The 20,039-nt window shown below is 65.6% G+C and overlaps 4 protein-coding genes and 1 long non-coding RNA gene across 8 annotated transcripts; 2 read left to right on the forward strand and 3 right to left on the reverse strand.

Annotated features, from left to right (window-relative positions):
- Positions 1-172: 172 nt before the first annotated feature.
- On the forward strand, positions 173-3,025 carry GALE (UDP-galactose-4-epimerase). The gene is made up of 9 exons (XM_038167316.2): positions 173-414; positions 862-977; positions 1,202-1,315; positions 1,393-1,569; positions 1,669-1,849; positions 1,933-2,018; positions 2,127-2,204; positions 2,321-2,435; positions 2,530-3,025. Exons 1-9 carry the CDS (start codon positions 294-296, stop codon positions 2,583-2,585), a joined length of 1,044 nt encoding a protein of 347 aa, XP_038023244.1. The 5' UTR covers positions 173-293; the 3' UTR covers positions 2,586-3,025.
- Positions 3,026-3,106: 81 nt separating this feature from the next.
- Positions 3,107-8,302, reverse strand: LYPLA2 (lysophospholipase 2). Of its 3 annotated transcripts, XM_072027551.1 has the most exons (11): positions 8,246-8,302; positions 7,884-7,955; positions 7,089-7,194; positions 6,666-6,697; positions 6,070-6,135; positions 5,841-5,888; positions 5,606-5,676; positions 5,447-5,520; positions 5,256-5,357; positions 4,946-5,122; positions 3,107-4,852 (listed from the first exon to the last, which is right to left on the reverse strand). In XM_072027551.1, exons 3-11 carry the CDS (start codon positions 7,164-7,166, stop codon positions 4,802-4,804), a joined length of 699 nt encoding a protein of 232 aa, XP_071883652.1. In that variant the 5' UTR covers positions 7,167-7,194; positions 7,884-7,955; positions 8,246-8,302; the 3' UTR covers positions 3,107-4,801. The 3 variants fall into 3 exon arrangements, with proteins under 3 accessions (XP_071883652.1, XP_071883653.1, XP_038023248.1); XM_072027552.1 differs by lacking the exon at positions 7,884-7,955 and having other exon boundaries at positions 8,246-8,292; XM_038167320.2 differs by lacking the exons at positions 7,884-7,955; positions 8,246-8,302 and adding an exon at positions 7,548-7,651.
- PITHD1 (PITH domain containing 1) lies at positions 7,776-10,300 on the reverse strand. Its single transcript, XM_038167321.2, has 6 exons — positions 10,083-10,300; positions 9,935-9,978; positions 9,765-9,842; positions 8,733-8,837; positions 8,246-8,354; positions 7,776-7,955 (listed from the first exon to the last, which is right to left on the reverse strand). Exons 1-6 carry the CDS (start codon positions 10,272-10,274, stop codon positions 7,854-7,856), a joined length of 630 nt encoding a protein of 209 aa, XP_038023249.1. The 5' UTR covers positions 10,275-10,300; the 3' UTR covers positions 7,776-7,853.
- LOC119713624 (uncharacterized) lies at positions 8,253-9,246 on the forward strand. Its single transcript, XR_011804856.1, has 2 exons — positions 8,253-8,391; positions 8,912-9,246. It is a non-coding gene; the product is annotated as an uncharacterized lncRNA (long non-coding RNA).
- A 234-nt stretch (positions 10,301-10,534) lies between the features above and the next one.
- ELOA (elongin A) lies at positions 10,535-19,640 on the reverse strand. 2 transcript variants are annotated; one of them, XM_072027547.1, is made up of 11 exons: positions 19,459-19,640; positions 18,149-18,205; positions 17,482-17,600; positions 15,463-16,678; positions 14,458-14,572; positions 13,941-14,093; positions 13,607-13,704; positions 13,158-13,338; positions 12,602-12,713; positions 12,165-12,316; positions 10,535-11,572 (listed from the first exon to the last, which is right to left on the reverse strand). In XM_072027547.1, exons 1-11 carry the CDS (start codon positions 19,528-19,530, stop codon positions 11,511-11,513), a joined length of 2,337 nt encoding a protein of 778 aa, XP_071883648.1. In that variant the 5' UTR covers positions 19,531-19,640; the 3' UTR covers positions 10,535-11,510. The 2 variants fall into 2 exon arrangements, with proteins under 2 accessions (XP_071883648.1, XP_038023292.2); XM_038167364.2 differs by having other exon boundaries at positions 13,941-14,096; positions 19,459-19,639.
- Between the last annotated feature and the right edge of the window lie 399 nt (positions 19,641-20,039).

Below are 20,039 nucleotides of genomic sequence, written 5' to 3' on the forward strand. Positions count from 1 at the left end.
GCTGCCACCGCCGGGCTGGGTCATCTGCGCATGCGCAACCCGTGGCGGTGCCACGTTGCCATGGAGAACGGGGGGGGCCTTAAAGGGGCCGCGCCCGGCACCGGGGGGGGGGGGACGGGAACGGGGAAGGGGAACGGGCCGGGGCCGGCCCCGGGGGGCGCGGAGGGGGTTGGGGAGGGGCGGGGGGCTCCGTGCAGCGCCGTGGGTGGCCCCGCTCCGCCCCCGGCCCCGCCCCGCTCGGTGCCGGTGGGGTCGGGACGTGGCGGCCCCGCCCCAGCCCCAGCCCCGCGGCCATGGCGGGCCCCGTGCTGGTCACCGGCGGCGCCGGCTTCATCGGCAGCCACTGCGTGCTGCAACTCGCACAGGCGGGGTACGAGCCCGTGGTGGTGGACAACCTGCACAACGCCATCGCAGGTGCGGCGCGGGCCGGGACCCCGGCACCCCCCGGTACCTCCCGGTACCCCCCCGTGTTGCCTCCTCTTCCCGTTACCCCCGGTACCCCCCCGGTACCGCCATTACCCCCCCGTCCCCCCCTCACCCCCCCGTGTTACCTCCCCCCACTGTTCCCCCCGTTACCCCCACTCCTCCCCAGTCCCCCCCGTTACCCTCTGTTACCCCATTACCTTCCCATTACCCCCCCATTAACCCCCCCTTATCCCCCATTACCCCTCCATTACCCCCCCGCTACCCCCCCATTACCACCCTGTACCCCCCCCATCCCCCCATTACCTCCCCGTTACCCCCCCGGTGCCCCTCTGCTACCCCGTTACCTTCCCATTACCCCCCCATTTCCCCCTGTTATCCCCCCGTTACCCCATTACTCCCCCCATCGCCCCCCCCGTTACCTCCCGCCCCCCCCAGGCCCGGATGGGCTCCCCGAGAGCCTTCGCCGCGTGCAGGTCCTGGCCCGCCGCCCCATCGCCTTCCAGCAGCTCGATGTCACCGACGGGGCCGCGCTGCAGGAGCTCTTCAGCAAGGTGGGGCTGGGGCCTGGGGGGCTCGGGGGGCTGCGGGCACCAAATGGCCCCTGCGACTGCTGGGGGAGGCTCTGGGGGGGGGGCACCGGGTGGCCGCTGCCTCGGGGGGGGCTTTGTCCCGGTGGGGCAGACCCCTCCCCACATCCCCCAGCCGTGGGGCCACAGTGGGACCCCCCCTGGGGGCTGCCCCACGGCCCTCAGGCGGTGCCTCCCCCCCCCCCCAGCACCGCTTCTCGGCTGTGGTGCACTTCGCGGGGCTGAAGGCCGTGGGCGAGTCGGTGCAGCAGCCGCTGGAGTATTACCGGGTGAACCTGACCGGCACCATCCGCCTGCTGGAGGTGAGCGGGGGCAGCGCCACGTGGCCGGGCCGGGCGTGGGGCCGGCAGCCTCAGCAGCGGCCGGTGCCCCCCCACAGGCCATGAAAGCTCACGGCGTGAAGAACATCGTGTTCAGCAGCTCCGCCACCGTCTACGGGGACCCCAAGTACCTGCCCCTGGATGAGAACCACCCGGTGGGGGGCTGCACCAACCCCTACGGCAAATCCAAGTACTTCATCGAGGAGATGATTCGAGACCTCTGCAAGGCAGACAAGGTGAGGGGCTGCTGCAGGGAGCCCGGGGCTGCGACCTGGGGGGTTTCTACCCCAAAAGGGGCTGCCCGGAGACCTGCAGCCCCGTCTGTGCTCCCCCAGGACTGGAACGCCGTGATCCTGCGCTACTTCAACCCGATCGGTGCCCACGAGTCCGGCATGATCGGGGAGGATCCTCAGGGCATCCCCAACAACCTCATGCCCTACGTGGCGCAGGTGGCAGTGGGGCGCCGCGAGTTCCTGAGCGTCTTTGGGAACGACTACGAGACCATCGACGGGACCGGTGCGTCCCCGTAGGGGGGGGGGGGGGGGGCAGAGCCAACCCCTCCCGGGGCAGAGCCTCGCGCTCACCGCCTGTCCCGGCAGGTGTCCGGGATTACATCCACGTCGTGGATTTGGCCAAGGGCCATATCGCCGCGCTGCAGAAGCTGAAGGAGAACTGCGGCTGCAAGGTACCGGCAGCGGGGCTGGGCCTGGGCCGGGCTCTCGGCCCTGGGTGAGAGGAGAGGGGCCCGGCCCCCCCGGCGGGAGCTGATGAGCCCCCCCCATCCTCCTGCCAGGTCTACAACCTCGGCACCGGCACCGGCTACTCGGTGCTGCAGATGGTCCGCGCCATGGAGAAAGCCTCGGGGAGGGAGGTAAGGGCTGAGCACAGCCTGGGGGGCTCCCTCGCCACCCCCAGCCCCCCCCTGCGTGCAGCAGTGCCCCCCCCGCAGAGCCCCCAGCCCCACGGCGCTGCTGTCCCTCCCTGCAGATCAAGTACAAGATCACGGCCCGGCGGGAGGGCGACGTGGCCTCGTGCTACGCCAACCCCGAGCTAGCCGAGCGCGAGCTGGGCTGGAAGGCGGCCTTTGGCCTGGACAAGATGTGTAAGAGACCCCCCCCCCCCCCTCACTGCGCCCCCCTCCCCACTGCACTGTGCCCCCCTCCCCTTCTCTCACTGCCTCTCTCCCCCCGGTGCAGGTGAGGACCTGTGGCGGTGGCAGCTGCAGAACCCCACAGGCTTCAGCAAGAACTGAGCCCTGCCGCGGGGCTCCCCCAGCCCGGCTGCGGGTCCTGCCCCCCCCAAACGCCCCACACCCGGGGCAGGGGGGCAGGAGCGGCCGCGGGCTCCCCCCTTCCTCCTCTTCCTCCTCCTGCCCCGGGGCCCTGCTGGCTGCCGGGGGCCTCCCCGTCCTCCTCCTGCCCTCCCCTGTGGTGTTGGGGACCAACTCTCGCCTCCCAGGTGCTGTGGTGGGGCCGGGGGGAGCCCCTGCCCACGGCCGGGGGGGCTCCGGGGGCTCCTTCTGCTTCTGCAGGAATCACGGTGCCAAAGGGACGAGGCTGAGCTCTGCGGGCAAATCCGGATCCTATTTATTAGGGCAGTGGCCAGCCTGGCGCGCTGCCCCTTCAATTAATAACTTATGGTAAATTATGAGTCCAGCTTTTGATTTGTTGCTAAATAAACTTTCTTACTTTCTGAGGCAGTTCAGTGCCGGGGGGCATGGGGGGAGCGGCGGGAGGGGCACCGAGAGGGCGCGGGGGACAAAGGGCACGGAGCTGGGAGAGGTTTCTGGTTTATTGAACCGTGTCTGACGCTGTGGAACACACACAAAAACCCCAAACATGTACAAGGAAGACAAGGAGGAGAGGGGGGAAAAAAAAAAGGGGGGGGGGGGCAGGAGGGGAGAAGAAAGCGGTGGTGAGAAATGGAGGAGCCGCCCCCCTCCCGTGGTCCCAGCACGGCTCCAGGTCCCAGGTGGGTTTTGGGGGGGGGGGGGGAGCTGTGGTCCCGTCCCTGCCAGCCCCTCGCTACCCCCGCCCCGGGGCTGCAGCAGCTCCACACAAAGCTGAGGAGGCGCCAGCCCCCAGCCCCCAGCCCCAGCACGGGGAGGGGCCGTGCTCCCCCCGCTGCCAGCAGCAGCTTTGCTGGTTTGAGACTTCCCCAGGGAAACGAAGCCCAAAACAACCCAGGAAATTGGGGGGGGGTCGGGCAGAGCCGGCTCCCCAGACTGGGGGGGGATTGCTTCGCACCTCCCGGGCGGGGAGGGCAGGGCTGGAGCCCCCCCACAGCCCTCACCCCCCCGGGAGGTGCCTGCCTGGTCCTGACAGGGCCCGGGCATCGCCCCCCAGAGCTGGGGGGCACAGCAGAGCTGCGGCCCCCAGCCCCGGGGGGCTTTTTTCTCTTTTTATTTTTGTTAAAAGACATTTCCAGCCCCGCGGGGCCCAGCGGTGCCGTGGGCTCAGCCCAGGGAGGGGAGGTGAGAGGAGAGGTGAGGGGCAGCACTGCTCAGCAGCCAGAGGGAGGGCAGGGGGCAGCCGGGAGCCCCCCCGGAGCCCCCCAAGGGCTGCCACGGCCCCCCAGCCCGGGCGGCCGCTCCCAGCCAGCTGGGTGAGGGGCTCGGCCCCGGGCAGCCCCTGATTGTTTGCGGGGAGCCGACGGGGCCACGGCCTCGGCCCGGGCACGGGGCAGCCCCCCGGGAGGGCTGGGAGCCATGGCCGGGAGCCCCCCCTCGCCTCTCCCCTGCCCCCAGCCAGCCCGGCTGCGAGGGGAAGGAGAAGGAGAAGTAGCAGCAAGAGAGGGCAGGGAGCTGGCCGGGGGCACCGAGCTGGGCACAGGGAGGGGGAGAAGCCCCCAGACCCCCCCCTGGGCTGAGGAGAAGATTGTAAAAGCAACGAGAGGAGGAGGAGGAGGGAGGTGATTATCTGCAGGGCTGCAGGGTGAGCCCGGGGCAGTGTGCGTGTGCGACAGGGCCGGGGCCGGAGCCCCCCAGACACCCCCCTGCCAGCCCGGGGCAGGGCCTCTCCCTGGGCCTGGGGGCGCTGGCAGGGGAGTCCCGGGTTCCTGAGCTCTGACCGAAAACCCGCGGAGTCACCTGAGGGAGGCCGAGGGCAGAGGAGGAGCCCCCGAGGGTGCCCGGCCCTGCCCCGTGCCCCCGCTGCCCCTAACACTGGTACAAAAGAAAACAAATAACAAAAAAAACGCACCCGGCCCCTGCCCGGCAGTGCCTGAACGGGAACCCCCCCCCGACACCACCGGCAGCGAGAGGAGCAGAGGGGAGGCCACGGGAACCGCACCTCAAAGAGCTCCGGGCTCGGCAGGGAGGGACGGGCACCCCCGGGCACCAGGAGCGGGGCCGGGGGGCTCGGGGGGGTGCCGGGGGGGGCCATGGCTTCCGTGTGCAGCGGTCGGGTCCCGGGGGGCAGAGCAGTGGCCTCGGCGGCCTCCCCTGCGACCGGGCTGGGGCGGCTCCGCTCAGATCCGGGGCAGCAGCTTCTCGATGAACTCCTTCACCGCCAGCATCTCCTGCGAGCGCACAGCCCGGGCTGGGGGCTGCCGGGGGCCTTCCCCCACCCCCGGCAGCCCCCTCCCGCCCCCTCCCGTCCCCTGGGCACTGACCTGCGGGCAGGAGCTGTGCATCACCCCGGGGTAGGTTTTGAACTGCACCTTGGCGGGGGTGACGACAGATTTCAGCTTCTCGGCCGTGAGGGCCCCGAAGCGCACGGGGATCATGGGGTCCAGCTCCCCGTGGCACTGCAGGATGGCGATGTCCTTGTTCACCCCGCTGCTCGCCGCCTGCCGCCAGGGGGGAGAGAGGGAAAGAGGGGGTGAGACGAAGCCCCCGCTGCGGGCAGCTCGCGCCTCCCGCTCTGGAGAGCCGAGGGGAGCCCCCCCACCCCAAAACAGAGCCGGGGGGCAGTGCAGGTACCTGCGGGAAGGCTTTGTGCAGCGGGAGCCAGCAGCTGAGCGCCACGATGCCGGCCAGCTGGTGCTGGCAGGTGAGCGCCGTGTAGAGGGACAGTGCGCCGCCCTGCAGCGGGACGGGGGTGTCAGTGACCCCCCAGGGCTCCGGGAAGGGGGGAGGAGGGGGCCGAGCTCCCCCCCCGCAGCCCCGCTCACCTGCGAGAAGCCCCCCAGGATGATGCGGTTGGCTGGGATCCCGTTCTTCATCTCGTGCTCAATGATTGCTTTAACTGGGTACGGCAGAGAGATAAAGGAGAGGTAAATGGGGGAGGTGCTGAGGGGCACCCCCCTGCTCCCCCCCCCCAAACCTCTTACTGTTTTCTGCAGCTTTCTTGATCCCAGCTTCATCCTCGGGCGCATCTGGAGTCAGACCCATCAGGTCAAACCTGGGGGGAGCAGCGGGGTCAGCCCCGAACCCAGCCACCAGCACGGGGCAGGAGGGAGCTGGGGCTCTGCCCTTGCTGGGCTTCGGCTCTTCAGTCCCACCCCTCACTCCCCAAAACACCCCCAAAGGCTCCCTCCCGCCCCGGGAGACCCCCCCAGCACTGACCAGGAGGGCATCACCATCTTCATGTTGAGGGTTACGGGGATCCGGGGCCTGCAGGGACAGAAGTTGGGGGGGGTCAGCTCCAAGGTCAGAGAAACAAACGGGGGCAGGGGCCGCAGGACGTCTGCCCCAGGGGCCTGCAGCAGGTGGGGGCTATGGGGGGCACCCGCAGGTCCCTGGGGGATCCCAGCTGGGACCCTCAAGCCCCCCGAGCCCCTGGCCAAGCACTCACGCATGCGGGCAGATGTATTTCACGTAGGGGAGGCGGATGGAGGAGAGAGCATCGGCCCAGCTGTGCCTGGGGGGAGAGAGAAGAGAAGGGAGATCAGGGCTGGCCTGAGCACTCCGGAGGACACTGGCGAATTTGAGGGGTTTCCCCCAGGACAGCTTTTCTCCAAAGCTGCCAACGCCCGGCTCTGACACTGCTGTAGTGGCTCCAACCTCCCCCAACAGCCCGGAGCCCTCAGAAGCCCCCAGCCCAGCCCTCAGCAGCAGGGCAGAGGCAGAGCCCAGCAGCTGGAGGCAGAGGGGCTGCCATCAGCGAGGGAGGAGCGGGGAGAACCCCCCCGTGCAGGGAGCAGCCTTTTGGTCCTGCCAGCTCCCAGCCCTTCCAGGGATGGGGACACCACAGAGTTATCTGCTTGTCCTAACGGGCACAGAAAGTCCCCACAGGGGGGCTGCCGGCATCGTAAATGTTCCAGCTGAGTGCAGGCAGCCGCCGGGCAGAGGGTCCCCATTAGGGATCGTTTGGGCTGCAGAGGCTGAGATCCCCGGCCCCGAGCTGCCCCCGTCCCACCCCCAGCACGCCGCGGCTCCAGCAGCACTCACCCCGTGTCTCCCAGGCCGTGTAGGAAAATGACCTGAAAATTAAGCAGGAAAACAAAATGAGCTGGCGTGCCGGGAGAGAGGCAGGGGTGCTGCAGGATGTGGCAAAAGGCCACGCAGTCACTAATTAGCAGAGGCTCAGGCAGCAATTAGCCGGAGCTGCTGACACGTCCGGGCAGCTCTGAGCCTTACGGGCGGAACTGGCACAGCAGCACCAGCACCGCGCCCCCCCCCCGCCCACCCCAACCCCACAGAGCCCCTCCTCCAGTGCCCCCAGTGCTCCCAGTGCTGCCTCTGCACTGGGCTGGGCCCCAGTTCCCACCCAGGGGTCGGCCCCCCCCTCCCCGCTCCCCCCGGGCCCCTCTCGGCAGCTCCCGGAGGCTCCGACCCCCCCCCCTCCCGCGCCCCCCGCAGCGCCCCGCTCACCGCGGCCGTCTCCCGCTCTGCCCCGGAGACAGTGACGGCGTCGGCGAGCAGGGGGACAGACATGTTGTTGCCGCACATACACCGAGACGCGCGGCCACACCGGCACCTGCGGGACGGGGACGGGGCCGCGGCTGAGGCCGGGGAACGGCCCCGGGACGGCCCCGCTCCGGCCGCGCCCCCCGCAGCACGGCCCCGAGCCCCGGAGCCCCCCCCCCCGCTCCCGGCCGGGCCCCGGCAGCGCCGCCCCCCCCCTCTTTTTCCTTCCTCCCCCCGCCCGGGGCTCCCCGGTCCCGGCAGGGCCCAGCCCCGGGGGGGGCCCGGCCCGGCCCTGCCGCAGCTCCCGGCCCTGCTCGAGGCGCCCCGGGCCCGTTGTGGGGGGGTTGGGGATGGGGGGGGGGAGGGGGCAGCGCCGCTCCCGTGCCCGCCGCCCCCCGGTGCCCCCCCCCCCGCCCCCCGCACCTCGGCCCGGGCCCCGCCGCGCTCCCGGCTCCGCCGCCGCGCTCCCACCGGAACTTCCGCCCGCAGCGCGGCGGAAACGACGCACCGACCCCCCCTGGGCGCGGCCATCTTGGCCTCCGGGCCCCGCCCCCGGCCGGCACCGGGACCCCCCCCCCGGTCCCCTGCCCCTGCCCCCCCCCCCCCTCTCCCGGCCCCCCCGCGCTTGGGAGACGAGGCCACAGCGGCGGCTCCGAGCCCGGTTCCTTTATTGGCAGCGAGGGGGGGGCGGCACCGGGGCCGGTACCGGGCCCCCCCCCAGCCCGGCCGCTAGGAGATGAGGTGCGCCTGGGGGGTGACCTGCTGCAGCCGGTGGTCGGCCGGGTTGGGCGCCGCCTCGTAGCTGCAGATCGTCACCTCCTGCCGGGCCGCCTGCGGGGACACGGCCGGGAGGCACCGACACAGCGGGCACACCAGCACCCACCGGCACCCGGCGCTGCCCCCCACCCGCTGCCCACCCCCGGCCTGCACCCCTCACCGTGCCACCCGCCCCCTCCTCAGCCAGAGCCCGCTGTGACTTCAAGCTCCCCTTACACCAGGAGCCCCCTTACGGGTCCCCCTTTATCCCAGTAACCACCATTAAGGCTCCCCCTTTACCCCAGTATCCCCCTTAAGGCTCCCCCCTTACACCCCGAGCCCAGCCCTGCCCTGCCCACACCTACCTCTGTCCACTCTCCCTTGAGGCCTATATAAAATATTTTTGTTGTCTCTGCCCCGAAGTTCTTCGGGAAGTGGATGGAGAGGTGGCTCACGCTGGAGAACCGGGCAACTCTGCGAGGAAAAGCGGCCTGAAAAGCTCTGCCTGCAGGTACGGGCACAGGCACAGGTACGGGCACAGGCACAGTGCCGTGTGCTGTGCTATTGCCTCCTCCCAGCGTGAGGCCCTGGCCCCAGCTGGGCTCTGAGCATCACTCCTAAAACATCCAAGTCAGACCTGGGGGCAAATGAGGGAGGGGGCAGGAGGAGGGAGCAGCTTCCCCCGTCCTTGGGCTGTGCAGGTGTCACCCCGGGCAGCGATGAGCTGTCACTGGGGGCAGGACACTGGGGCAGTTCTGCAAGGGAGGGAACTACCCCCACTGACACTTTGCTGAAGCCCAGCGACTCGGCAGCGGGCTGCAAGGGGGCAACACCCGCCCACCCCCCCCGTACTTGGTGGGGTACTCCAGCTCGCCCGTGGGGTCCCGGTTCAGGCTGAACATCTGGTCCGGTTCCCTGCCTGCATCATCGAAGGACATGTGAGGAATGTTCTTGAACCTGGGAAGAGAGGAAGGAAGGCCAGGAAGTTATTAAGTGCACATCAACTAATTGGTTTCCTCCCCGTTCATTAGCACTACCCGGACTCTTCTCAGCAGTAACCCGCCGGACTTGCTCTGCCTACTACAGGAGAAATTACCAACGCCACCACAATGCATCATCATGTTCCAGAACACTCACTGCCCTGCAGAGATACCCAGCTAGAGAGCGAGGAGCACAGCTGAGGAGACGCAGATGTCAGCACACGCGGGACCCTGAAGGAGCCCAGGCTCTGGTACGGGGCAGCGGCCACCCCAGTACGGGGCTGGGCACCAGTTCCTGCTCCTCAGCTGGTAGCGAGTTACAGCCGAGCGCAGTGGGGGCATTTTTGGTTGTTACAAAGGAGTAAAAGAGACCCAGAGCAGGACCAGGAGCCTCTTGCTCCGTTCCCATGTGCAAAACAAGCCCTGACGGCGCTTCACATCCATGTTCATGGCACAGTGAGGGCAACAACTTGACAGTGGTGGCTCCCCCCCCAACCCAAGCAAGAACTGCATGCTCAGTGCTCGTTCATAGGGAAAAAAAACAAGCAGCAGTGAGGAGCCCCCCCCTGCAGGAACTGAGGCAGGGCTGCAGGGCTGGGCAGAGCCCCGCAGGCCTCACCTGGGGCAGGACACTGCCACGGCCCTCCCTCCTGCAGCACGACCCTTCCCCTCCCCGGCCCATTCACCCTCCTGCAGCCCAGCAGCTGGTCCCCTTGGGGCACGCAGGCAGCGTTACACCTATCGATTTCTAATGTTATGCCCATTGATTTCTAATCCCAATTAGCGCTCCGTTTCTGGAGCAGTGCTCAGCGAGCAGCCACAGTCACCCCGTGCAGGTCCTGGCTCCGTTCTCAGCCCCCCCGTGCCGGGGGGCTCCCTGGCAGCACCCACCCGCAGGACTTACAGCCGCATCTCCGCCGGGTGCGAGCCGTCGTCCTCACCCATGACGATGACGCCCTTCAGCTTGACGCTGCCGGTGAACCTGGGGGGGGACGCGGGGGGGTCTCGGCGCTGCCCCCCCCGTGCCCCCCACCCTGCCCTTCCCCGGCCCGGTCCTGCCGGGCCCGCACTCACGGCACGTTGAAGAGCAGCTCCGCGTCCTCATCGCTCTCCACGAACTGCGGGGACAGGAGCGGGGCGGGGGGGGGCTCACACCGGGACCCGGGCACGGCGCAGCCCCGGGCCCCCCCTCCCGGGCCCCCCCCTCCCGGCCCGGCCGCACCTTGTCGCGGTCTCCGCGCTCCTCCCATGCGCGGAAGACGAGGGCCCCGCTGCCGTCGCGCCGCTCGTTGAGGCAGTGCAGGCGCTGCCGGTCGATCCGCAGGTGCAGCCCCCAGCCCGCGCCCCCCGCCCCAACGCCCCCCGCCCCGCAGCAGCAGCAGCGCCCGGGGCCGTGCGCGGGACCCTGCGCCATGGCCACGCCCCGCCCACAAGCCCCGCCCACCCCCCAAAGCCCCGCCCACCCCATCCACGCCCCGCCCACCCCAATTTCCCCGCCCCCTCCCGAGGCCCCGCCCAGAGGCACCCCCCCCACCCCCCCCCCCACCTCCCCGTTCCCCACCCCCAGCCCCCCCCAGCGGGGCTCGGTTCAGGCTGAGCCCCCCCAGCCCCTCGCTGCTCCCAGGGGCTGTAAGCGCCAGCTCCCACCCTGACAATGAATCCTGCCCAGTCCCACACAGAAAACAAGATAAATTTATTCCTTCTTTCATTAAAAGAGGCAAACAATGCCTGCGGTAATATTTTAAAAACATTTTCAGTTCCAGAGGCAGACAAAGTCCACTCCCTCCAAATTAAAAAAGTTAAAATGTTCATCGGTGCACAGAGATTTCTCCCCAGCCCCTCCAGGTTTTATTCCCGGCAGCCGGCAGGAGACGACAGCAGCAGAGGAGGAGCCCCGGGGGCTGCCGGCCCCCTGCGCAGCACCGGGAGCTCTGTACGAGATCTACAGGACCAGCAGAGAGAAGGTGGAGAGCTACGAGTTTATTAAGATATACGATCAGAGAGCAAAGCCTCGGGACTTGATGCGCTTGCCAAAGGAGCGATGAGCAAAGGGCCACCAGTGCCACCAGTGCCACCAGTGCCACCTGTCCCGGAGGGCCCGGGGGCAGCCGGGGCCCTGCAGGTACGGGGCTGCGGGGAAAGGCCCTGGGGAGCGGCTCCCCGCGGCTCCCAGCGCCCACCCGGCCGATTCCTGCCCGCTGGCCAGGAAGGGCGGCCCTTGGACTGGGGCGGGAGGGGGGAGACTACTGGGAGCAACATAAATAGTACCGGTGGGCTAGGGGGGCAAGGGATTAATTAAAACCTTTTCATAATTTATTAAGAGGTTAAATAGTAAATAGTCTCTGGATTTCCCACTCTCAGCAGGTGCCAAGACTTCACATTTTCTCATGTCTGGAGATTCTGTACACCCTTCTTTTGACAGAAGACAAGGCCAGAAACGGGATGTCAGGGAGAAGGGAAGTGGGCTTGACACAGAGGAAGGGACAAGAATAAAAGATAAAATACTGTGCTGTCATCTTGTGCAGATCGAAGCCTCTCCCAGCAGCTGCAGCCTCCGCAGAGTTCAAGGGACCTGGGCTGTTCGGGTACCTGCTTCCCCTTCAGTGCCACTTCCCCACGAGAGGGAATTTCCCAGCTCTGCGCTGCAAACTTATCTCCGAGAGAATCTATTTTTAAAAGCTTTGATAGTCTTTGCCATCATGGGTGCAATTTCTGCAAAACAAAAGAAAAGGAAACCAACGTTAAAGCGGAGGTGAGGCGAGGAAAGCAGAGGTGAGGCGTGCAGCGCTGTGCCCTGACGGCTCCCATCCTATTTTCGGGTCTCAGACCCAGGAGGGCCCACGCTGCTTTCTGCACCGCAGCAACAGAGCCTTGGTTAAACTCGCTGCTGCCTCCCCAGAGGAGCCTCTCCACAGTGTCCTTATTACAAAGAGCTGCATGGACACAAAGCACAGGGGAACGTGCGGGCTCCTGGCTCACTGGGACCCTTAGGGACAGGCTGATGCAGCCATCGGGGGCAAGCAGGTGAGTAAGGCAGACACACACGGGAGCATCGGCTTCCTTAGGTGCTGCCAGGACTTCTGGAGAGCCCAAAAGCAAACCCAAACCTCCACACCCTGACTCCAGCTGTTTCCCTACGCTTCTTGTGAATGAAGTTTGAACAGACTTCACCCTGCTCCCCCTCGTGGAGAGGGGAGGCTCCCAGCACCAACCCCCGGCACAGCCTGCATTTCCCTGCAGCAGCTTCCTGCACGCCTAAGGGAGGAGCTGCAGACACCAGGGACGTCCCGTGGCTGGTACTCACTCTTCACTGGTGGCTTCCTGGGGTCGTAGGAGGAGAAGGTGCTCCCTGACGACGGGACAGAATGGGCACTGCTGGTGCTGGGCCCGTCGTAGGACTGCTCCTCGCTCACACGAGCGTGGCTTTTGCCAGAGGTGTAGAAGACTGGTTTTATTCTGAAACGCAGAGACAGGACATCTCAGTGGAGGTGTTCCTGGGATTTGCTGCAGCTGTTCACACACCAGCCCCATGGCTGACAGCAGCAAGGCTGCTACGGCGTGGAGCCAGCACCAATCAGGACCTCAGCCCTTCCCAGCAAGAAAGAGGCTGTTACAGTCACAAGCTTACTGCAGAAGGATCCCCCAAACACACAATTTCCTTTCTTGCCAAGAGGCAGGGGCTCAGGGGGAAGCTGGCAGAAGCCCAGAGGAGAAAAGGCCCCGAAACTGGGAAACACTCACTTGGTCTTCTCCGGCACAAGAGCCCCTCCGGTTCCAAACTTCTCCTGTCGTCTCCGCACGTCCCGAGGTGGCTTCACCGCGGAGTTCACAAAGGCCATTTTGGCCACTCTACCTACAGGCGTCCAGAAGGAAACAGTGCTGAGATCCAGCCTGACACAAAGGAGGCTCTTTGGTATCTGTCTTACTGCAGCGAGCTCCCAGCACCTTTCCCCAGCTCGTCCATCCCCAAGCTCAGCTGAGAGCCTCCTCCTCAGGTCTGCACCCTTGCAGTCACACTGCCTGCTGTGACGGGTCAGACCGAGGAGGCCACTCGTTCTCATTCTGTTCACCAAAACACATTTGTCCTTGCTGTAAAACACTGCCCTGCCCACACCATGGGAGAGCTCTGGAACCTAAGCCATTAAGCAAGGGCCGCCACATGTTGAACAGGAGTTAAGCAACTCCTGACTTGGACTAGATTCAAAGCAGCCACCCTGAGAGACCTTCCCCACAAAGGACCCCCCAGCAGCATTCCCAGGCACCCGACTGTTCCCCAGGCCCTCCAGCCCCACACCACCTTTGGGCTTGTTGGCGTGAGCTGAGCCGATGTTCCGTGCCAGCATGAGCAGCCGCTGCTCTCGTGCGTCGTGCAGGCGGAGGTACATCTCCCGCCAGGTCTCAAACTCCTCTGGCTTCTCGTTCTTGAAGTCTCGGAGACAGTGATTGTGCCACAGCTGATCCGTATCCTCGATGAGAACCTGAAACACACCCACAGGTAACCCGGGATCCTTCCTGACACCTCCGCTTCCCTGTCCCCGCCACCCCTCCCCTCCCTCAGCACCACTGGAGCACCACAGCAGGCGGGGGGCTTGGGGCCAGCCCACAGCAGATGGCGAATCTGGGAAGTTGTGACTCGAGCAGAATTCACATGTTTGGAGCACGTTGTTCTTTGCCATTCTGCTACCACAGACAGACAGAACAGCTCGTCCGCGTGTCAGCATCCCTGCCCCAGGCCAAGGCACTCACATGATTGCATTCCTCGATGCGGTACAGTTGCTCTGGGGTGCATCTCTCCAACACTGGCTCCAGCACGGAGAAGGGGACACCACCCACTTCATAGATAGCTAGAGAGAAGCAAGACGCACACAGTATTTATCCCACTCCTTCCTTGCTAAGGAAAGGGCTCGATACCCTGAAATGCAGTAGAAAAGCCAGCAGCGCTGCACGCTGCCACCCAGCACGGGGGGAGGGAAAAGGAACTGCAGGTGTGACACACGCGAGGCACCGGGACTTCAGTGGGGCACGAGGGCAGGGTGTGTGCAGGGCAGGGTGAGGAGCACAGAGCAGGAACCATACTCACAGTCGATGTTGTTGCTGAGGACCCTGATGCACTGCTCGTGCAGAGTCATCATCTTCGGGAGGTAGGCGGTTTTGGAGCCCGAGTACACCTGCATCTTGGAATTCAGCCGTCGGCCCGTAAAGCCCGCCTCGCTCTCCTCCACTGGCGAGGACACTGCTGGAAGGAGCAAGGCTCGGGGTGAGGAGGGCTCAGAGGAACGAAGCTCCCACCCTGATGAACGGCTCAGGGGACGAGCCAGAGCCAGCCAGAAGCAGACTGGGGCCAAACAAGGACCGGGTCCTCCAGGAGCCCTGCCACCAGTTCAGGGAGAGCGAGGCCAAATCCCCAGGAAGGGTCAGCAAACACCTCCCTGAGGTGGTCGGGCAGGGGGAGCTCTGAAGGCCCCTCTGAGGCGTTCGACTGCTCCAGCCCAGGCTCCGGGCATCAGACAGGGCACCGGACCCAGCACGAGCCGAGCCCAGCTGCCACCCTCCCCCTGCCTGCAGCCCGTCCCAAACCCATTTTCCTCCCACCGTACCTTTCCTTTTCGTCTGGGAGCAGGTGATGGACTCGATTGAGGGGAGAGGGCGGTAGTTGGCCTGGATGGGGGGCAGCGGGATGTCCGGCAGCGTTGGCACCACGTCTATGAGGATCTGGGAGGAGAGGACGGACACGCAGTAAGCTGTGAGCGTTAGGCCTTGCACACCAGCGGGACCCGCACTCAGTTCGGTGCCCCAGGTAAGCACGGAGCTGCTCAGCCGGCTCCAGGGAGCAGCCCGGGCGGGCTGTGCTTCTGCCACATCGCTGTGACTGCCTGCGCTGCCACACGGAGCCAAAGTGCAGGACAGGAACCACCCCTCTGGTAACAGCCCCACCTGCTGAATTCAGCACTGAAGGACTCTGACGAGAGCCCCGGTCAGATTAACGATGCAAAGGTTAAAAAAAAACACAACAGAAACACAGAAGAGAAGCTGCCAAAAGCTCCTGACCCAAGCACTCACTCACCTGTCCCGTCTCTTTCCTTCCTCCTCCCCTCCTGCAGAAGGTTCAGCAGTGACGGAGGGGGGGGAACCTCACGCACCAGGGGAAAAGCTGGAGCCTCTGCACTGAGTGCTTGTTAGAGCGAACAGCAAGGGAGGATTGTAAAATGCTGCTAAGATTAACACTTCTGGAGGAGTTTACTCCAAAAAGTTTCAAAGTTGAGTAAAAAGGTTAAGTAGTACTGGTTTTACACTCTAACCCGTGCTTCTATACACAGCCTTGGCATCCAGGAGGCAAGGAACACAGAATCACACCTTTGTCAGGTTCTCACACAGGCTCAGGCTTCTAGAACCAGCTGCACTGTAACACCAATTCTCCCATTTCTTCGGACCAACAGATTTAGTTAACAAAACTGCAGCACTGACCAAGATAACACAAACTGACAGTTTGAGCCCGATGCACGACGCTGCCCAGCACCTCGGGGGGAGATAACGAGCCCCAGATAGCAGAGGGCCGAGGACAGCCGACCCCACCCTCACTCTGGGACCCTTCCGAGCCTTACCCTGTTGGGTTTAGGAGCCTCAGGTTGTTTCTTCTCTGCCTTTTTCTCACTCGTCCGTTTGTGGCTTGGGCTCTTCCGACTCGAGCTCGAGCTCTTGGTACTGGCTTTGGATCCGTTCTGTTTGCTGTGCCCTTGGTCTTTCTCCCCGGCTGGCACAGAGGGCTTGGCCACTTTCTTTTTCTTTTTTTGGGGCTGGTCGTAACTGAGGTACGACTCAAAGGACATCGTGGGTTGTTCAAACTCATCCTCCGCTTCCCCTTCCCCAAAACTTGAGGAAAAGCCCACAGATTTTTTGTCCGCCTCAGAGGCTTTGTGCTTCCCCTCGGAAGTTTTTAAGCTCCCAGAACCCCCCTTCTCCTTCACCCTGTTTGAGGAGTCACTCTCAGCTTTCCGTTTCTCCCGCTCTCTGCTCGATGTCTCCAGGCCTGGCTTGGATTTTTCCACCTTGCTTTTCTCGGGGTCCTGATGCTTTCTCTTCTTCACGTGGTTGTCCGGGGACTCCTCCAGGTGCGGCTGCACGTGCAGCTTCTCCTTCCTGGAGGAGCTGCTTTCTCGGCCCTTCTCCTTCCTGGTGCCATCTGACGTCCTCTGCTTCTCCTTGCTGCACCCCGCCACGGGGCTCTCTCGGAGCTGCTCTTTAAAGGCAGCCTTGTGCGACCTTTCGGGGCTGAAGGCAGAGGTCCTGTCCTCCAGCCGGCCGTCGAGTCGCTGCTTCTCCTTGTGAGAAGCCTTGTGCTCTTTGTTCCGACTCACGCTCCCTTTGTCGTGGAACTCCCCCGGGTTCCTCTCTCGGCCTCCCCCAAGCTTCTCCTGAAAGCCGTGGCCTTTCCCAGCCTTCTGATGAAATCCCGCAGGTTCTTCCTGCTCCTCGGAGCCGTACGGGTCCGTGTCCATGTCCTGAGGGCTTTCGCTGGGCGCAGGAGACACAGCGTGCCCATAGTCTGAGTACTCTTGATCTGAAGAGAGCACTGGGGAAGATCTGCTCCATCCCTTATCCTCCTGGCTGCTATAGTCATAAGTCTCGTGGGCCCTCTCAGGCCCCGAATACCTTTTGGACTTCTTTTCCCTGTGGTCTGGGCTATAGGACTGGCTGCAGGAGGGCTGGAAAGGCTCTGAATAGTCCTGGTCATGTTCCTCATCCTCCCTGGGGGAAGGTTCTCGTTTTTTCCTTGAGCTGTTCCTCTCGTAGTCACGGTCTTCAGAATCCAGGTTATTCCTAAAGGGACGGGAGAACAAACGAGTGAGGGAAAGGTCCCAGTGTGAACAAAAAGAGCTACACCACGGACAGCAGGGCTGGGAATCTGTTCTAGGGGACTAAAATTGTGTTTGGCACTTCTGTGGCAGGAGCATTCCTGTCCCCGTCACGGCAGCGCTCAGGGCTTTAGGAACTACACGTCTGGAGCAGGAGCTGGGGAAGCACTTTTATTAGGGCCAGAGACAAACGTGCAGGAGACCTCTCAGCGCCCACACAGCCCTGGCTGCACGCACAGAGCACGGCCTCCAGGTCACCAGTGAAAGCCTGCAGGGACACCGGAGCCGCCCAAGCCACCGTAACCGGCTCTTTATCAGCCACACAACGATCCCACTGCAGCTTTCAGCACGGCTTTGTTACCGCGGCGTGGCTGCTGGCCTCAGCTTTCCTTTTCCACGGGATTCGGGCACACAGGAGCCTGCTCCCAGAGCCAGCCTGGGCCTGGAACTCCCTCCCCTCTCCTGGGCACGGCGAAGTGGGCAGCGAGCTGACTGCACCTCCTGCCCCAGTGAGGGCCTCTCTCGGCCTCACCGTTAATCTCCCCATCAAACTGCTCCCACGTGAAATTGGGGCCCTGCCTTCACCCCGAGCTGCAGCTGCCAGAACCCAGCGCCCCGTGGCTGCCGCAGGCAGGAGCTGTACCCTGAGCCCAGGCAGAAGGGCCCGCAGAGCTTGCACACTACAAGCTGTTCCAGAGCAGTTTGTAACCTCCACTGCAAAGCCCCTACAGAGCTCCCCCGTCGAGCCAACCGAGCGGGCTCACCCACCTGTCTGCCTCCTGGGGGACCGGCACCAGCTTCTTCCACCTGGCCACCAGGTTCTTGGCGAAGTCTCCCACCAGCTCGTGTTTCCGCAGGCCGTTCACTGTCTTCCCCACGCCCGTCTCCTTCAGAGAGAGCCAAGACGTGAATTCACCCCGGCACAACCCATCCTCACCTCTGCTGAGCGTCCTCCCAAGCGCTACCCATCCCCGCGAGGCAGAACCGAGCTTCCCTGCAGGAGCAGCACAGGCAGCACGCAACGCGTTACGGTTTCAGCAGACATTGTACACTTTACTACAGTTCTGTAAAGAAAACAAGTCTGCCTCAATCAAACGCTCATGACTTAGTTTTAATAAGCTACCTTTCTATTTCCCGTAACTGAAGGCATCGATGCTTCCAGGGCTTGGCAGCTCCTACCTGTGACCGGAGTGGCACGGAGTTAGGGACTGCTCTGCCCCCCACACCCCAATCCAGCTTTTGGGAGACCAGAACCACGCCCTGCCCCCTGTGGCCCCGCACTCGCTTTGTGCCTGGCATCCTGAGAACCCGAGCAGCAGCAGCTCTGGGACCCCACGGTGCAGCAGGAGGCTCGTGCAGCACGCCCTGCTCCAGGAGCGCAGCTACCGGCACCCGGCTGACACAGTGAGAGCAGGAGGGGTTTCACAGCTCTTACCACGAGGATATCAACCGTGATGGGCAGCTCCGACAGCCTCTTCAGACTTTTCAGCAGCTGCAGAGACAAGAAGGGAAGGGTTCAGGCTTGTCACAGAGCCACAAACTGTGATGGGAACGGAATAAAGCCGCTGCCTCCATGTCAGTGCCAAGCACTCACACCTGCACCACGAGTGCTCACACAGCTGGGAGCTGGCAGAGCTCTCGGCCAGGCTGCAAACCTGGGGCTGCCGCAGGAAACCAGGCTCCTGGTGCCTGCATCGCCCGTATGGCACCGAGCTAACGGCCGTGACACCGGACCTGCCCTGGCACCGTGCAGGAGCCCAGCCCGGCAGCACCAGGCAGGGACGGGGTTGGGAGCGGCACTCACCCAGCGCAGCAAATCCTTGGCTGCAGGCGCACGAGGCCCCCAAAGGGAGCCGTGAGGGTGCTGCAGAGCCGAGCTGCCTCCCGCTGCCTGCCCACGGGCACAGCCCTGCCCGCAGCTGCACCCAGAGCAAACCCCGTGCCCAGCTGGGCAGTGCAGCCCCTGCAGCTGGGAGGCAAAACGCAGCACAGCTGGCAGCTCACCGCACACACGAGGGGCTCCGAAACCCAGCGTGGGGTAAAGCTCCGGTCAATCAGCCAAAAACTGAAGCTGTGAAAACTTCACGCAGTTAATGCCAGCTCCGACAGAGCTTTATGCTGGGCACATCGGTTCCCCTCGATCAGCCCCCGGCACTGCTCTCAGCACTCCTCTCACAGGGGCCGGTCCCCAATCCCACCCCCATGCCGCCACCCCCCTGCCCGTGCTGCCTCTGCCCCCCCCCCGCAGCCCCGCGGCACCGCCCCGCTGTGGGCAGAGACCACCCCGGGGAGCCCCAGCCCCCCGGGCACCCCCTCGGAGCCGCGTTGGCAGCGCCCGGCGGTGCTTCCCCAGCTCCGTGCGTTCTTTTCCCCCACAGACCCCGCTCGGCACCGGGCACAGCTCCGGCAGCGCCGCGGGAGGCCGGGACCGGGCCGGGCCGGGCCCCCCCCGAGCACAGACGGGCCCGGGGGCACTGGGGGGAGGCGGGGGGCGACCGGCCCGGCCCCACGGCTCGCAGGGCCCCAGGGGCGGCCGCGGGGCTCCGGGAGCGGGGCTCCGGGAGGGGCCCAGCAGCACCCCCGGGGCCTCCCGGGACCCTCCCCCCAGCCGGGGCCCGGCCCCGCTCCGCCCGGGGCCGCCGCCTCCCGCGGCCCCCGGCCCCGCCGCGCACCGGGCTCGGCCCCGCCGCCCCCCCGTGTCACCGCCCGCCGCCCCCGGCCCCCCCCGGCCCCCTCCCCCGGCACCTTCTTGGGCTCGGAGCTCCCCGCGAGCCGCGACTGCAGCCGGCCCACGACTTCCAGCACCGACTCCGCCATGTTGACTGCTGGCCGGGCCGCGGCGCCGGAAGCGGCTTCACCGCCCGCTCGCCACACGGCGCCTCCCGGCCGCCGCCGCCATCTTGGGTGCGGGCAGGGAGCGGAAGTGGCGTCGCGCTGCCCGGCGGCGGCGGCCATGGCGGCTGAGGGCAGAGCCGCCACGGCGCCATCTTGGGGCCTGGCGCCACGGCGGGGAGAGCCCGGCCCCGCCCCCAACAGCGCCGAGGGGCGGGGCCTGGGCGGGGGGCGGGGCCTGGGCACGGGGGGCGCTGGGGGCAGACAGGGGGGTCCCGGAGCTGCCGCCCCCACCCCACGGGGCCCCTCCTGCCCCCCCCGGGTCCTGCGCGGGGCCCGCCGGCAGCTCCGTGCCCCTGCTCCCTCCACACCCCTCCTGCACGGGGCTTTTACCGAATTTCCTTCTTTCTCCGTGGTTTTGTGGAGGCCTCTGAAGGCCTAGAGGAGCACGCGGTGCCCCCCCCTCTGTGCCCAGCCTCAAATACCCGCGGGGT

This window comes from Anas platyrhynchos, chromosome 24 (assembly GCF_047663525.1).
Source record: "Anas platyrhynchos isolate ZD024472 breed Pekin duck chromosome 24, IASCAAS_PekinDuck_T2T, whole genome shotgun sequence".
NCBI classification, from domain to species: Eukaryota; Metazoa; Chordata; class Aves; order Anseriformes; family Anatidae; genus Anas; species Anas platyrhynchos.

What these genes read in the sequence shown, in the direction of transcription:
- GALE (XM_038167316.2), top strand. Translation starts at nt 294, where the DNA reads ATGGCGGGCCCCGTGCTGGTCACCGGCGGCGCCGGCTTCATCGGCAGC. An exon ending in TGCAGGAGCTCTTCAGCAAG is followed by an intron (nt 978 to 1,201) that starts GTGGGGCTGGGG and finishes CCCCCCCCCCAG; the next exon opens with CACCGCTTCTCGGCTGTGGT. An exon ending in AGAAAGCCTCGGGGAGGGAG is followed by an intron (nt 2,205 to 2,320) that starts GTAAGGGCTGAG and finishes CCCTCCCTGCAG; the next exon opens with ATCAAGTACAAGATCACGGC.
- ELOA (XM_038167364.2), bottom strand. Translation starts at nt 19,530, where the DNA reads ATGGCGGAGTCGGTGCTGGAAGTCGTGGGCCGGCTGCAGTCGCGGCTC. An exon ending in GGAGCTCCGAGCCCAAGAAG is followed by an intron (nt 18,206 to 19,458) that starts GTGCCGGGGGAG and finishes TTGTCTCTGCAG; the next exon opens with CTGCTGAAAAGTCTGAAGAG. An exon ending in GTCCCCCAGGAGGCAGACAG is followed by an intron (nt 16,679 to 17,481) that starts GTGGGTGAGCCC and finishes CCGTCCCTTTAG; the next exon opens with GAATAACCTGGATTCTGAAG.
- PITHD1 (XM_038167321.2), bottom strand. Translation starts at nt 10,274, where the DNA reads ATGGCGCAGGGTCCCGCGCACGGCCCCGGGCGCTGCTGCTGCTGCGGG. An exon ending in AGCGCGGAGACCGCGACAAG is followed by an intron (nt 9,979 to 10,082) that starts GTGCGGCCGGGC and finishes CTGTCCCCGCAG; the next exon opens with TTCGTGGAGAGCGATGAGGA. An exon ending in GAGCTGGAGTACCCCACCAA is followed by an intron (nt 8,355 to 8,732) that starts GTACGGGGGGGG and finishes TTTTCCTCGCAG; the next exon opens with AGTTGCCCGGTTCTCCAGCG.
- LYPLA2 (XM_072027551.1), bottom strand. Translation starts at nt 7,166, where the DNA reads ATGTGCGGCAACAACATGTCTGTCCCCCTGCTCGCCGACGCCGTCACT. An exon ending in CAGAGCGGGAGACGGCCGCG is followed by an intron (nt 6,698 to 7,088) that starts GTGAGCGGGGCG and finishes CTTAATTTTCAG; the next exon opens with GTCATTTTCCTACACGGCCT. An exon ending in CACGGCCTGGGAGACACGGG is followed by an intron (nt 6,136 to 6,665) that starts GTGAGTGCTGCT and finishes CTCTCCCCCCAG; the next exon opens with GCACAGCTGGGCCGATGCTC.